At 40.3% G+C, this 17,500-nt stretch overlaps 1 protein-coding gene across 2 annotated transcripts in view; it reads right to left on the reverse strand.

Moving 5' to 3' along the window:
• Positions 1 to 17,500, reverse strand: part of LOC106871221 (spondin-1) — a 70,328-nt gene that overhangs the window by 1,642 nt on the left and 51,186 nt on the right. For both annotated transcript variants that reach the window (XM_089363545.1, XM_089363544.1), the window contains exons 5-12: positions 16,688 to 16,825; positions 14,498 to 14,649; positions 10,702 to 10,846; positions 6,497 to 6,603; positions 5,536 to 5,776; positions 3,856 to 4,353; positions 1,707 to 1,877; positions 156 to 431 (exon numbers count right to left, since the gene is read on the reverse strand). In XM_089363545.1, coding sequence (XP_089219671.1) covers positions 156 to 431; positions 1,707 to 1,877; positions 3,856 to 4,353; positions 5,536 to 5,776; positions 6,497 to 6,603; positions 10,702 to 10,846; positions 14,498 to 14,649; positions 16,688 to 16,825 — 1,728 coding nt within the window. The remainder of the gene's footprint in view (positions 1 to 155; positions 432 to 1,706; positions 1,878 to 3,855; positions 4,354 to 5,535; positions 5,777 to 6,496; positions 6,604 to 10,701; positions 10,847 to 14,497; positions 14,650 to 16,687; positions 16,826 to 17,500) is intronic.

Here is a 17,500-nt window from a genome sequence, read left to right on the forward strand (position 1 = left end):
TCACGACACAAGACCTCAGGCCTATAGCATGACACAAATCCACATGACACTGCACACCAAACCCACACCTCTCCCTCACCCACCCCACACTGCACCCCATACACGACACCACCCCAGCCTATGTCAAAATACACCAAAATACAAGAAATACTCACAACATCTGGCAAGTTTACATTTCTTCTTTTTCACCATTCTTTTTGGACATCTCCTTCCTCCATTCATTGGTTTAACTTTGATCATTCGACTCTTCATGGTGATTCCATTACCACATGTGGCTGAACAAGCTGACCAATTCGACCATGGGGTCACCATGCAGTGGACCCTGTTATTCACATGGCGATGTCGACGAGCTTTTTTCAATTTCTTCCTCATTTTCCTCATTTGTTGCTTCACGTTAGCCATATCTTTCTCCTTCATCATCATTATCAACTCTGAAATAGCAACACAAAATATTTGGATTATTCATAACATATTTCAGGAATTAAAGCAGCAAGCAGGCAGAATTTTTAGCATTTTGGACCAAATACTTTCCGCATTCTTTATTCTGAGTTCAAATCCCACCAAAGTCAACTTTGCCTTGCATCCTTCTGGGGATCATAAAATTAATACCAATCAAGAACAGGGGTTGATGTAATTTATTAATCTCCCTGCTATCTTAAAACTGTTGGCCTTGTGCAAAAATTTGAAACCATTTATTATTATTATTATTATTATTATTATTATTATTATTATTATTATTAGCGGTAATAGTATTTGCTGCAGCAGCAACAGTAGTAGTAGTAGTAGTAGTAGTAGTAGTAGTAGTAGTAGTAGTAGTAGTAAACAACGAACGTATATGACTGATATTTCAACAAATTTACATTCAATTTTTCTAGTTTCTACAGAGTAAATGACAAAAATAATGGAACCTGTTTTTCGAGTAAAATCTTTAGAGATCTAGGTCAGTGGGTTGTAGTGGTGAGGGTGCTGATGGTGGTGGCGATGAGGCTGGTGTGGCTGGTGTGGGAGAAGGGACAAGCCAAGGATGTCTGACCACTTGCATTCTTCTCACGATTCCTTGTGACGCATTGATAGTTCAGACTGGACAATTGTCAGTGTACTTGAAGAATATATTTTGAAGTGAAGCTCTGATGTTGATGATGACGATGGTGATGGTAATGATGATGGTGATGGTGCTGATGATAATAATGATGGTGGTGGTAGTGGTGGTAGTGGTGGTAGTAATGATGCTGATGATGTCTTCACCACTCCACCGCCCTCATCATTTGTGCTTCACTTACTGTGTCAGGGTTGAAGGGGCAGTGCCAATGACCATTGTAGGCTCTCAGAGGCCCCATGTGGGTGGTTGATGCCATTAACATTTAAACTGCTGTAGGTCAACACCTGCTGGAAAGACACCAGAAGGAAAGAGTTTCCAGAGGGAGGAAGGACTGTGATGGAAGGATTGGAAAAAAGTGGTTGGTAATGGGCTTTTCAACTCAAAGTTGGAGAGATGAGTGGATCAAAGGTGCTTGAGTGGAGGAGAGTATGAGACAAACTGGTTCCAAGGAGCAGAGGCCATAATAGTAGTGATAGAAATGACAGAGAGGAGACAACATGTTTGTGGGCCCAAATTCAAAGAGAAACGGATGAAATCCACAACACAACACCACAGAGATTAATATAAACATGCATGTATATATATATATATATACATATATACTCACTCATGCGTTCTATGCAAGATTTAACACAGGCTTCTTCAGTCTGGAATCTGTTTTCGTTACCACGGCAACCACCGTAATTAAACTGGATACACTTCCGCATGTTTGGGTCATAGTACCACCGTGGGAACGACCCCCTGCAGGGACCATCTTCTGGGGACTGGGAACACACAGCTGTGAGGGGAGAGAAATGTATAGAGATGGCGTTTACAGTGGAACTTTGTCCATATGTTGCTCTGTTTATATGTGTAGTTGTGTGTGAGTGTGTGGTATGTATGTGTTTAAGTATGTGTGTGGTGGGTAGGAATGTACGCGTATATGCCTGTACATATGCGTGTATGTTGTGTATATATATATATATTTGTGTATGCATGTATGTATGCCTGTGTGTTGCGCATGTATTTGTTCATGTATGTATGTGAGTGTATATGTATGTGTTTATGTGAGCGTTTGCGTGTGTTGTGTATGTATGCATGTACGTGTGTTTGTGTGTGTGTGTGTGTGTGTGTTGTGTATGCATGTGATTAAGTATACATGTATGTGTGCTTGTGTATGTATGTGTTTATGTATACATATGTGTATTGCTGTATGTATGTATGAAAGCATCTATGCATGCATGCATGTGTATATGTATGTGTGCATGTATGTATATGCCTGTGCACTAAGTATATCTATGTGCATGTGTTGTTACTGTGTGTAAGTTTGTTTACATATATGTATGGATGTATGTATATGTTTATCAGTATATGTGTTATGTGTATGTGCATTGATATAAGTATAAAAGTATGTGTCTCTATATGTACATAGATATGTATGTGTATATATGATGTACATTGTATCTATGCGTATGTATGTGTGTATGTATATGTATACATCAGTGTACATTGATATATTCTCTTGTGTGTGTATATGCGACTCAGTGAGTATATGCATGTTGTATATGTATTTGTGCATGTTCCATTGAGTCAGCCTGTCTGTATGTGTGTGTGTGTGTGTGTGTGTGTGTGTGTGTGTGTGTGTGTGTGTGTGTGTGTGTGTTGTGAGTATATAAATATGACAAGAAATACATTTTGAAATAAAGGTGTTTACATCTGTTTTTACATATGTGGGTTGTATGGATATACAAATGTTGACATTTGTATATTGCTTGGCTAACAGATGTCTTACTGGTTGACATCAATTAACCAGAATCTTTCTGCAGCATAAAGAATTCCTGTTGTCCACGAATGCATTTGCCACAACTCTGGAATACCCACTTCCTAATACGATACATACATATGATATATATATATATATATATATATATATATATATATATATATATATATATATATATATATGCATACACACCCACATACACACACATATGCATGCATGCATGTGCACACACACACACACACACACACACACACACACACACATGTTCTCTTAGTGGAAGAAAAGAGAGAAAGAGAATGCTACTTGATGACTGGGCAATGAGAACAGATGTATAGTTTGTCGCTGCTGGGAGTGCAAGGTGGGTGTTGATCAACCCTGATGCTGGGTCAACTATGCACCCATTAAACCCAAGGGTTTATTTCAATAACACATGGTATGATACACAGTAAGGTACCTCACATCCAAAAGTTGGAAGGGTATATGCTGGTATCTCTAACTTTGCACACTCATCAAACCCACTGCAAAATTGTAAAAAAAACATTTAAGAAAGAACCATAATAAACCAGCCAATGTTGTTGACTGTATTGTAGTTAAAGCCATGGCTTTGATAAGGTCCACCCAGAGTTGTCTCTCTTAGGTATTTCACACTGATAATGGCTAAACAGCTAGAAACATTGATGTCTGGGAATCCAACAGGGGGCGACACTGGACAGATATGGTGTTCTTACATCTTTTTATCATAAAAGAGAATTTTTCTCCTTGGTAACTGCAGTGAATTTGCCTTTTAGCAGTTGAAAGATGTCACAAACATATTTTAAGTAACCTAAAGTTCATTTAAGAAAGTTATAGTATCTGCCCCCATCACAAAATTACAGCAGCACATTATCACCATTATCATCATCATTTAATGTCTGTTTTCCATGCTGGCATGGGTTGGACACAGTAAAATAAATAAAGGATATGGAAAAGTGAGAAATGAATGTGGTTGGCTTACATGTCCAGTTTTTCATCATTTCGGCCTTCTGACAGTCAAATATTCGACCGACACAGAAATCTCTCTCCATCCTCCGTACACGGCATCTTTCTGGTGTGGCATCCACCGATGTGAATATTCTCCACCTCTCCCTCATTCCATTGCCACATGTCACGCTACATGGTGACCATGGTGACCAAGGTGTCACAGCACACTTGTCCTTGAAATCCATCTTCTGTTGGTGTCTGAATTCATAATTCAATGGCAACGTTTTACCAGGACGTAGGGTCTGCTTTTTATTCTTCTTTGGAGATTTCAAACCATTCTTTTTATCCATTCCAGTGTCACAGCCAGTGGCTAGTTCAAAACATTTCTTTGTTTCAATCAACTTTGTTTTACACATTGATGGCAACACATGTGCCATCTTCAGAGTACGTCTCCTTTGATGTGAACCCATTCCACAACTCGCTGAACACGCCGTCCATTCACTCCATTCGTTGGCTGCACATTTTTCCATTTCTGGTAAAAGAATCAAACAAGGCATAAAAAGTAAAAAAAAAACAATTGAAAAAGATAAAAAGCAATAAGGAAAATACATTTGTCAAGTTCTTTTAATTTTTTTGTTCTTTAATTTGTTTCAGTCATTAGACTGTGGCCATGCTGGGGCACCATCTTGAAGAATTTTAGTCAAATTGATCCCAGTATTTTTTTTAATGCCTGGAACAATGTGGCTAACCCATCGTCTCTGTACAACCCCAAATCTACTGAAGTAAATTTCAGAGTAGCTCCTATCCATGATCACATACTGAAACTAGTTAGCCTCTCTTATATCGTAGCAGCCAAGGTATTTTCTGCTTGCAACATTTTCAAACATGTGATCCATTCTGGCCAATAAGAATTGGCATGGCTACTGTTTTGGGGAATAACACGATCAGCCATTATTCACTAAATATTGTCTGATTATGAGAAACTTTGAGTAACAACTGACTGGATCACCAATTGAGACTCATTACATGCTTAAACTTTAACATCATGTTATAAGGAATATTTTCCTTCATTTGTACACACAAATTAAGTCTCTGTGCCTATACATACATACATACATACATTCATACACATACACACACATACACATATACATACATGCACGCATACATACACACATACATACATACACACACACATAATACATACACACACACATACATACATACATACATACATACATACACACTCATATACATATATATACATTAACATACAGAGAACACAGGGATGTATATATTTATATGTTCACTGTACTCACTCATAGCATAAACAAATACAGACATCCTTTACACACCACATCTACTACTACTACTCTCACCCCCACCTCCTACCTCGACCACCACCACCACTAGTACTACTACCCTCACCACCACCATCATCGCTGCCGCCATGACCACTGACACTGCTACCACCAATGACTCCCCCTGCTACCGCCGCCGCCTCCGCCGCCACCTCCGCCGCCGCCACCTCCGCCGCCGCCACCTCCGCCGCCGCCTCCGCCACATCCACCACCACCACCACCACTTCCACCAATGCTCCCTCCCTGCCAATGCCGCTGCCGCCACTACCACCACGACGACCACCACCGATGCTCCCCCTGCCATTGCCGCCAATGTCGCTGCTGTCACCACCACCGCCACCACCAGTACATACCTAGCTTCTTCTTCATCTCCATCTTCTTCTTCATGAGGTCCACCAATTCCTCCGTCGTCCGGGAATTCTCTCCTTCGTTCAGCGTGTGTTTCCCTCCACACTTCTCCTTCTCTTTGCTGATGATGAGACGAGCCATCGGAGCAATCTTGTTCGGACCATAGAACGGAGACGACGGAGTGTTCGGATAGCGGTTTGTGATCCGATGGATCCTTTGCTGTGGGTCACTTGCTGATTTGGGTCCCTGTAGAGGAGGAGGAGAGAGAGGTTGATAGATTAATGAAGGTATGAAGAGAGGGAGAGAGAGAGAGAGGTTGGTTATTAATGAAAAAAGGGAGAGAAAGAAGGAGAGAAGGGAGAGAGAAGGAGGGAGGGGAGAGAAAAGGTGAAAGAGAGGAGAGAGATAGAAAGAGAGAGAAAAGGAGTCAGAGAGAGAGAGATTGATAAATTAATGAAGAGATGAAGAGGGGGAAAGAGAGAGAGGTTGACAAATTAATGAAGAAAGTGAGAGAAAGAAGGAGAGAGAGGAGAGAGAAGGAGAGAGAAAGAGAGAGAGAGAGAGGAAGAGAGACAGATGGAAGGAAAAGTCAACCTTGGTGGGATTTGAACTCAGAATGTAAAGCTCCAGAGCAAATGCTGCATAGCATTTTCTTCCATGCTCTAATAATTCTACCAATTCACCACCATTGATGACAACAACAACAATAACAACAACAACATTTTCTGATGTAGGCACAAGGTCAGCAATTTTGTTGGGGGTGGGGGTTAGTTGATGGCATCAACCTCTGTATTTTGTTGGTCAATAAAATAATTTACTGGTCAATTACTGGGGGTTGATGTCAACGACTAACTTCTCCCCCATGAAAATTCTTAGCCTTGTGCTGAAATTAGAAAATAATAATAATAACAATAATAATAATAATAATAATAATAATAATAATAATAATAATAATAATCTGCTTACCATATAGCTGGGACCATCATCTGTTCCAGCATCCCAAGGATATAGATTTATTTCCAAGTTATCAGCCCAGCTGCAGTTCTTCTGACAGAGGTTTAATGAGCTCACACCTACCAACAGAACAGAAATCAGGTGAGATACACAGCTTGCTCACGCACACATAGTTAATACATGAATGCATATATGTGTGTGTTTATATAAGCACATACATACACACATATATATATTTATGTATGTTTATATAGACACAAAATCTACTGCTATGTAAACATGCAATTTTATAAATCAATGTCAAAATTTACTTTTAGAACCGAATGTTCAACACATTCAGTTCTACCACTGTCACATTATCAACAATTCTTTACTGTTTTACCATAAATCCCTTCCCACAATGCACCACATTGCTCTCAGTTCAATATATAATCTTAACTAATGTCTTGTCTACCCATAATCCACTGCTTTTCCACCGTATCTCTCTACCCACAATGCATTGTTATTCTACCTTATCTCCTTTTATCTCATTTCCCTACACACAATTTACTATTATTTCACCTCATTTCTCTTTCCACAATCTACCATTGTTTGACCTTTCCACAATCTACTATTGTTTGTCAATTTAATGTGACAATCCCATGAAAGGGAAGAATGCTACTGTTATTTAGCCCTAGGAAACACCGTTTCCTGTTGGACTTGACACATTTCCTGTGTCCTTATGTTTTCAAAGTGGAGACAAGCACCTCCACCCAGCAAAGCCATGCTACTCCAGACTGATGAAGAGCAATGACTCTGAAACTAGTCTCTGGATGCTGGCTTTGCTGGGCAGAAGTGCTTATCTCCACTTTGAAAACATAAGGACACAAGAAATGTGCCAAGTCCAACAGGAAATGGTGTTTCCTAGGGCTAAATAATAGTAGCATTCTTCCCTTTCATGGGACTGTCACATTAAGTTGATAACATACTATCAATTTAGTAGATACTTGTCCAAGGTTTGAACCTAAAGTCATGTGGTGGGGAAGCAAACTTAACTACAAAACCAGGCTACAGAATTTAGCAACCAAATCTTCACAAAAATTCCTGATCTTTTTAAAGAGCTATTCCAACGCAAAATGGCATTGGCAGGGTTTCAGAAACTGATCAATATCTTAAAAAAAAAAAAAAAAAAAAAAAAATCAATGAAACTTGAGCGGTTGATTGGGGGAATAGGTTGACGTTAGTCAGAGCTGAACTGAAGTTAACAGAAATGACGACGACGATGACGATGACAACGGCGACGACGACGACGATGACGATGACAGATGCATTAATAGTAATATCGATATCAACAACAACAACAGCAACAAATCAATATAAGCTACACCATGACCACCACCATCAAGAACAACAAAAACATCAATAGCAATAACGGTGAATTTTGAATCACCACCACCAGCACCACCACCACCACCACCAGCACCACCACCACCGCCGCCGCTGCTACCCCTCCCCCACCAACAACAATAACATCCCAAGTACAATATGTTCAGAAATGCTGCAGTATGGCCAGAGGTGAAATATGTCGTAAGACACTAGAGTAATCTGTGTGTTTCCAGTGTATTTGCAACCCGAGAAGGTGGGGGAGGTGACCCTCCCCTCTGAATGTACTCAAAATCTACCCTGAAGGTTATTGGAAACTCGGTTACAAGGTAGCCGAGATGGCATATCATATCTGCTGTTATATAAATATTGGACGGGGAGGGTGGGGTGGGGGCGGGGATGGAGTCGAGGGTGTGAATAAATAAATAAAACAGAAAGGGGTGGGAAGGATGTACCCTTGGTTTAGTTTGGTTGGTGGTGTTGGTGGTGGCGATGGTGGGAAGGAAAGAAGACCGGGGGTCCCTTGGTTTTTAAAGGGAGCTTTTTTAGATACACCCAGATTTACGAGTGAAAACAAACAGAAACGTCAGTTATAAAGAGGGGGTAGGGATGATGATGGTGGTGGCGGTGGTGGTGATGAGGATGGTGGTCGGGATGATGACAATGATGATGGTGGTGATTGTGGCGCTGGTGATGGTGATGATGATGATGATGATGATGATGATAGTGGTAGTGTTGTCATTGTCGTTGGTGGTGGTGAGGGCAGCGACAGTGTGGTTGTGATGACGAGGATGATGATGTTGGTGGTGATGACAGCGGTGGTGGTGGGGGAAGCAATGGCGTTGATGATGACAATGATGATGGTGACAGTGACTGTGGTGATGATGACAATGATGACAATGATGACGACGATGACAACGATGAGGATGAGGATAATGATCACCATCACCACCGCCATCATCATCATCATTTAATGTCCATTGTCCATACTGGCATGGGCTGGATGGTTTGACCAGAGCTGGCAAGCTGTGGACTGGGGCCAGACTCCAGCTGTTTGATTTAATATGGTTTCTTTGGCTGGATGCCCTTCCTAACACCAACCACTATACAATGTGTACTGGGTGCTTTTATGCAGCACCATGCAAGTGCATAAATGCTTTTTATGGGGTGCCACATGGGTGCTTTTACGTGGCACCACCACGAGTACTTTACACCATGAGAAGGATTGGTCTTGACACTTCTGCTGCGGAGGAGGACAGACCTTCTCGAGTACAGCAAAGGGCTGGGTTCCTTGGCCCTTCGTCATCTCGCCAGAAGGGTTCAGTGTCCTGAGGTTGTTCTTCAGTTCTTCATCCCATGTCTTCCTGGGTCTCCCACTTCCATGCGTTCCATCCTCTTTGAGAGATTGGTACTTCTTTATGGAGCTGCCGGCGTCCATCCGCATCACATGACCAACCCAGTGCAGTCTTCCTTTTGGCACACAACAGCTAATTCCTCTTATGTCTAACTTCTCTCTCAAGACACTAGCACTCTGGCGAACTTCAACATCCAAAACAACAACAATAACAAGACAAACGTGTACAACATCAAAAACAATCAAATCATAAATGAAGATGGAGACAAGAAGTTAAATATAAGAATGTGGGCGTGGCTGGAGGAAGTGAATTTTAGACTGAAATGAGCCTGAAATTTGAGAAAAAAGGATTTCCTGATGGCCCCACCCTAACAAGGATCTGATGACCCGACCCCTACAAGCCAACTAAAGATAAACTAACTTGTTATTAAACTAACAATTCACTACCGGAACTTCTACACTAAATGTCAGGGTCTGTAGGTGCTTTTTTGGGAATTCTGATACAGCAGCACCATAGAGTTACCTCCCCTCGCATACTTACCTCTCTACCCCTTCGATTCAAAGTACTAAAGACGCCTCTTTACCTGGTCATGGAAACTAGTTAGAAATAGCAGCAGGATGACAAAATCGGTAGAACGTTAGAAAAATATTCTTTGTGATATTTGTTCTGGACCTTCAGATTGTGGGGCTGAGGTGGGCTGGAAGTATGGTGTCAGTGATGTCACATCAATGGCTGAGGGGGTGAGGGAGGTCATGAGAGTGGAAGGACAACCAGTGGGGCCTCGTTTGCTTTGAGGTTGTGGTTCAGGTCAGACGTGGTAGCTGCATGAGATGAGGAAATTTGGTTTTTTGGTTCTGGTAGGTAGGCAATGTCTGCCTAGCAGAACCTAAAGGCAAACTTCCTCATCCGATGCAGCCACCATGTCTGTCCTGAGCCACAACCTGAAAGCAAATGAAATCTATGCCAGTCGTTCTCAATGACAGGTAGGAGCACTCCACTGGTTTATCTGCCAATTTGGTCTTATAACAGGCATTTGGTGTGTATCTTCTTGACACTGCCCAATCTTAGGAATGGAGTTTTGGTAAGTTTAAAGAGTTTTTTTCCTAGAATTACATTTTTGTCATCGCTGGCACCATCATCATCATCTTCATTATCAAACCTCAGTTTTTATCCATGCTGGCATGGGTCGGATGGTTTGACAGGAACTGGCATGGTTGGGAGCCGTACCAGGGTCCACGGTCAGTTTAGGCGTGGTTTTCACAGCAGGATGTCCTTCTGAATGCCGACCACTTTACGGGTACCGTTTCCATAATTAAGGGTGCATCTTCCACGATTCAGCATTTACAATAGTGCAAGATAAGGTTCAAAAGAACATGGGTTTGTTGGATCAGGACTGACCCAGGGTTGTGCAGCAGCAGCAGCAGCAGCAGCAGCAGCAGAAGAAGCAACAACAACAACAACAACAACAACGGTAAGTAAGAGTCTAAGAACAAGTCTTACCTACACACCAGTCCGGACTGGGGCCAATCATAGTGATGAGGGACAAGAATTGGTAATCTTTGTTGACTGAAAATAAAGCCTGGTGGGAACCAAGGACATTACCCCACATCTGGGGTGTTTTCACAACTGTACGGATCTTCTCACTCTGCATGATAGAAACAAGAAAAGAAAAATGATTTGTTAAAATTATTATTTTTAGAAAATAAAGTAAAAGAAATCATTAATATTATCATTATTCAGCATTTAGCATTTAAAATGGTCATATTTGACCAAAATATCCTGTTTGTTTTTATGTTCAGACTGGCCATGTCCAGCCTCTCACACCTACTCTACTAAACAATCCCATAATAGAAATCTCAAAGCTACAAGATAATGCAGGATTAACTGATACCAATGGGAATAAATAAGCATTACATTTGATAAACAAATCTGAATGTTAAAGGGATCCGAGTAGGCCATGGCAGGCTTTGAACTCAGAATACAAGGAACTGAAACAAACACTAGAAGATACCTGGTCAATGTTCTTAGAGTACCACCAATCTACTGCTCTTGGAGGAAAGGTGAAGATGACCTGGCTTCGGCTGGAATTGAACTCAAACAGTGGTGAGTTAGATCAAACACTGCAAGGCCGTTTATCTGATGCTTCAATGACTTGGCTTAATAGCAACCAGCAGATAAATGCATCATCATCACCGTTTAACGTCTGCTTTTCATGCTAGCATTTTATTTGCATATGTAGTCAACCTACACAAACATGAAACAACTCTCCTTCAGCTCTTCCCACCCCACTCCAACCAGAACAAACAGAAAGATGTGAGATTCTACAAGTGGAATCACTAACCAATCTTAGGTTCTCTGATGTAAAAAAAAACCCCACCTAAAACCCAAAAGAAACAAAATGAAAAACAAAGAAACTTAATTTAATTTGTTTTTTCTTTGAGTTGTTCATTAAGGCTTTGTGTGGAAAATTCTTCAGTTAATCTATTTATCTAATTAAAAACAATTGTGAAGTAGCTTGTCAACCACCCATGCTAACAGACAGAAGGAGGAGGCACCATTCTAGTCTGAGTGTTACAGTGTTAGAATAGTTAATAATTCAAAGAAATATGGCAACAATTTTGAATTCTTCCAGGTTGAAATATTATGCAATTTATATATATATATATGTGTGTGTGTGTGTGTGTGTGTGTGTGCGTGTGTGTGTGGTGTGTGTATGTGTGTGTGAAGGCATGTGGTATAGTGGTTAAGATGTTGGGCTTATGATCATAAGGTTGCAGGTTCAATTTTTGGACTGAGTGGCGCTGAGTAGCTTGATTCAAATTCTCTGTTCAACCCAGCTATCTTTATGAAAACACCCAAGAACATTTTATCCTTTATTAGTTACTATCTTGTATCTACTTATAAATACCACAAACATTTTAACACATATAATGTTAAAATTAGTTACTTCTGTCTAGACAACATCGCATGCTATGAGACAATGAGTGCTACAAAACATCACACATTAAATAATGTGATATTAGATACATTATTACTGACTGGGACTTAACAACAACATAAGAGTATCAGTAACAACAACTAGCACTAAAGACAATAACAACAACATCAGCATTAACGAGAAAGATATTAAAAGACAATAATTAAAAGGAAGGAGCTTGTTGAGAAACACACAAACTCACATATAGATATAAACATATACATAGACACATGTAAATACACACACACACAGTGTTACAGACATAACACAATGTTACAAGCATAAATATGTATAGACACACATGGACAATCGCATACAGATGGTGCATATATATCTATATATTTCAAGTCTGGTACTTATATACACACATACAGATATAGATGAATATTTTTAGACACATGCATAGATACACACATACATATATGTATGCATGCATGTATGTATGTATATACGTATATACATACATATATAAATGACATGCTCACATATGCATACACAGACATATACATATACATATATACACATGCACATGCATAACACATTATATATATATATATATATATATATATATATATGTGTGTGTGTGTGTATATATATATATATATGTGTGTGTATATATATATAAATATATATATATATATATATATATATATATATATATATATATATATATATATACATGTATACATATACACACACACACATGTACATACATTTATATATATATGAAAGAACGCCTTGAGACGTTTTAGACTGGAATGGGGCAAATGAAAGAACTGCATTATGGGATCGGTTACTGGGGTGGTTTAAGGGTGGATGTGGGGGTGTAAGAAGAGAGGTGGGGTGCAGAAGTGGGAGAGGGTGCGGCAGCTGTAGGAAGGTGTAGGGGGTAGGGGTGGGAGGAGGTATTAAGTTAATGCAGGATCTGGGTATACGAGGGGTGAGGTGGGGTGGGGTGGGGTTGTGAGACTGTGTCTGGAGGTAAGTAAAAGATATCTACCTAGGGTAAAGGCTGGGTAGTTGTTGTTGTTGTTGTTGTTGTTGTTGTTGGTGGTGGTGGTGGCAACAGGTACATGTTGATGGTGGCGGTGATGTTAGTGGAGGCGATGGTGCAGAACTGTGAGTAATGGTGGTTGTGTGGACGTAGTGTTGATGGTACTGGCAATGGCGGCAATGTTGTAAGTGGTGGTGATATTGTGGTAGCTGAGGTGGTGCTGGTGGTAGTAGTGGTGGTGGTGGTGGTGGTGGTGGAGGTGGTGGTGGTGGAGGTGGTGGTGGTGGTGGAGGTGGTGGTGGAGGAGGTGGTGGTGCTGGTGATGGTGGCAGCGGCAGTGAGGGTGCTAGTGGTGATGGTAGTGGTGATGGTAGTGGTGTAGTATTGTTAGTGGTAATGGAGGTGTAGTGTTGACCTTGGGGTATTGGTTGTTTGTTGGTCCTTGTGGTGGTATGCAAATAGTGGTAGTGGTGGTGTTGATAAATACATGTGACAGTGAAGGTAGTAGCAGCTGTAGTGGGGATGGTGCCGATGGTGGTGGTGGTGGTGGGTGGATGACAGCCCTAGTATTTATTGCTTGTAGTTAGGAAGTGACAGAGAAGGCCAGTCAAAATAACAGGGATGCGTGGGGTGGTGGACAGGGTGAAGGAGAAGGGACTGTGTGTGTGAGGGGGGGTTGATTTGGGTGAATCCACCTGGGGTAGCTACTGGCTATTGGGAAGAGAGAGAGAGAGAGAAAGAGAGAGAGAAAGAGAGAAAGAGAGAGGGAGAAAGAGAGAAAGAGAGAGAGGGAGAAAGAGAGTGAGAGGGTGAGCGAGTGGGAGATGAAATAGAGAGAGGGTGTAAAGAGAGAGCGTGTGTGTATTTGTATACTTTCAGGTATTTCGTCTGTCTTTACATTCTAAGTTCAAATTCCACCAACGTTGAATTTGCCTTTCATCCCTTCGGGGTCGATAAATTACACGAGTCGATGTGATTGACTCCCCCTCCTTCTAAAAATTCAGGCCTTGTGCTTTTAATAGAAAGGGTCATTATTTTATTGATAATGGCAGATTGGCAGAAACTTTTGAGCACCAGATGGAAATGACTTTACAACAACAACAACAACAATGACAATCATTGAAAAAATAACAACAGCATCTGAAAAAAAATGTGACAGCAGCAAGAAGAAGAACAGCAACAATAACAAGCACAATAACAACAACAGCAACAGCAATCAGAACCGAGTTTTTGCACTCACGAACCCCTCCCTCTTCACGCCCCCCCCGCAACAATTAAGACATGTCTTTGAGCCCCACCGCCGCCGCCGCCGCCATCGTACTTACGTGTTTTCTCATTTCAGTCTCGAGGATATTTGACGAACCGTACTCACAGACGTACTTCACGGCCCGGGACGCGAAATCTCCGTACTGCCAGATGTTGTACTCTGTGCTGTGGGATGCACCAACGACGCTGGACCAATGCAACAGGTGGGTCTCTGGAGAGGAGGAAAGAGAGAGAGAGAGGTGTAGTGTGAGGAGGTGGAGTATAGGGAATGGGGACAGTGTAATTAGTGGATGGATGTAGTAGTGGTGGTGCTGATAGAAGGGGTTGTGGTAACAGTAGTAGTAATGGTGGTGGTGATGGTGGAGTGTTGAAGGTGGAGGTGGTGGGAGTAATGATACTAATGTGGGGGAAATGGTGGTGTTGGTGATGATGTAGTAGTAGTTGTAGTAGTAATAGTGGAGATGGTTGTGATGGTGGTGATGTTAGTGATGGTGGTGGTAGTAATGGGGGGGGGGGTTTGATAATGGTGGTGGTGATGATGATAGCGTTGATGGTGATGGTGGTTGTGGTGGTTGTTGTGGTGATGAGGGATCATCATGATACACAAATCATGAATTAACAAGTCAATGTATTTGAAGCCTTACATATAAACAAAGGTCATTGACCCCAGTACTCAACTGGTAGCAAGTAAAAGAAATCATTATCATTATTATCATTATTATTATAATTATTATCATTATTATTATCATTATTATTATAATTTTTATCATTATCATTAATATTGTTATTATTAGATCGAGATAAGGTGGAGAGGTAGCAAAATCGTTTGAGCATTGGACAAAATATCTTGCAATGTTTCCTTAGATTCTGAGTTCAAATCCTACCAAGCTCAACTTTGCCTTTCATCCTTTTGAGGTTTATGAAATAAAATACGAGTCTTGTACTGGGGGAGGGGACGATGGTTTCCACTAACACCAACCACCTCTGCCGAAAATTGCTGGCCTTGTCTTTAAATCATAAACCATTATTATACGTAGGTATAATAGGTTGCTTGATATGAATGGAATGATCTACTTTCGTTCACATCGTTTGTTAAATTTCCAGTCATATCATAAATATCTGAAATTAGGAATAATTATTTTATCATAATCACAGATTTCTGATCCTAATCAAGAAATAGAGAAATGAAAAGAAGGTTCTACTTGTATTAAGCAATTGTATATCTACTTTTGCCCACCCTTGTATATCAATACCTTTTACATAATGAAAACTAATTGGATTAAAGTATTTACTTTCGTATCCAGGGTATTTCACTTCCCTAGGCCCATCCTACAATGTACACCCCCTTCTCCTTGCTATGATTGTATGGTAAAAGCAGAGAGGAACAATAGTTTATAGTGTGATATAATAGTTCAGCTGCCGATGGCTTAATTTTCTACTAAAACATTGTTTATTTACAATGACAGCAATTCTTCAATGACAGACATTGTTACTAGGGCTACCATTAAAAAATATTTGTTACATATAATTTTTATCTCTCTTTGTTTTTCTTTTATGTTCTTTGAAACCGCAGGATTTTACTTGGATTAAGAAGTTTTTGCTGAAGTTGTTAAGATTTTGCTTGGTGCTCCCAGATTTTAGCACCTTGAACAATCACCTGGTGCGCCTAGTGCAGTTATCAAACATTGTTTAACTATTGCCCCTTTTCGGTTACTAACACTCTTTCAACGCCTTGCTACAAGTCAATGTGATTAAACACCCCATAAAGAATTACTATAAAGAATTACTGCTGACAGATTTATCACCATTAAAAGAACACTTGTACCATTAAAAGACGATTCGTGCATAAGACATATTTCATCAATACATAATATGGAATGTCAAAACGACAGGCCAACATCTAAGATTATCAAAAAATTCTCATGGGAAAAATATCGGAAATGCTTTTTGAAAATTAGTGCAATCAAACGATAAATCTTTAGATCTCTTTGACACCAGCATCCTTGTAAAATTTTCCTCAGCCTCTCTCAGAGGATGGTGCCACCCACTATGTCTAGTGTGCGATGTTGATCTTCTTTAAAGGAACTGTGAAACAACGTATGCTATACATGGTGTTTATGAGGTTCTTAAGACAGATTAGGACTCTAAATTGGGGTGCATGTTATACATGGTTGTGTGTTATAATTGGTTACATGACGAAGATATTAGTTAGATATGTCATTAATTAGTGAAATGATTGATGAACATACGTGTTGGGAAGTCCTTCGGGTGAGTCCGTCGAGACCAAAGACCTTTGAAGATCAATTTGTAGGTGACAGAATCGCAGGAACAACAACTTCTTTCCTGGTTGTCATTGACCATTTCATCTTTTTGGTGTTTCTGGGAGTCTGTAGAGGTAGACAAATGCATAGATAAAGAAATAGAGAGAGAATAAGAAAGAAGCAGCCCTTAAATGTAATTATTAAAAATAAAATACATAGCTCTTAATTTTCAACATAGAAAACCAGGCTGCTGTAGATATGTTTATAGCAATTGAATCAGAAAAGGGGACAGCTCCTAATTTCCATGTTGAAAATAGAGACGAGAGTGTGGCTAATATTAGATTTTGTGTTAGAAACGAAGGCCTTCTTATCAACATGAGGAAATCATTTTCAAGTTTGAGAATATAGAGCACAGATTGGGTAATTCGTCCTTATTTTCAAACTGTAGAGCCTAAGAAGAGAGATGACTCAATTTCCTTAGTGCAAACAAAAGAGAAAGGAATTGGACCTAATTTCAATAGTTTCTGGCATAAAGGAAGAGGAAGGACCCTAATTTCAATAATAGTGCAGATACAAAGGATAAGGGGCGTGTTTTGGTTACTGGTTACACTTGTGCAGAAAATGGAATGAAACCGTACCCTACTTTCTATAGTGCAGACTCAGGAGAGAAAAAAAGCCTCCCTTATATCAATACTGAACATACAAGGGAAGGAGAGTCCCTCTCTTGTCAGTTTTGGGGGGAAAGAAGGGAATCAGAAGAAGGCTTCCAATTTCAATACTGACTTCTTGCAATATTTCAGG

The sequence above is a fragment of the Octopus bimaculoides genome, chromosome 15 (genome assembly GCF_046866305.1).
Source record: "Octopus bimaculoides isolate indiv1 chromosome 15, ASM4686630v1, whole genome shotgun sequence".
Lineage (NCBI taxonomy): Eukaryota > Metazoa > Mollusca > Cephalopoda > Octopoda > Octopodidae > Octopus > Octopus bimaculoides.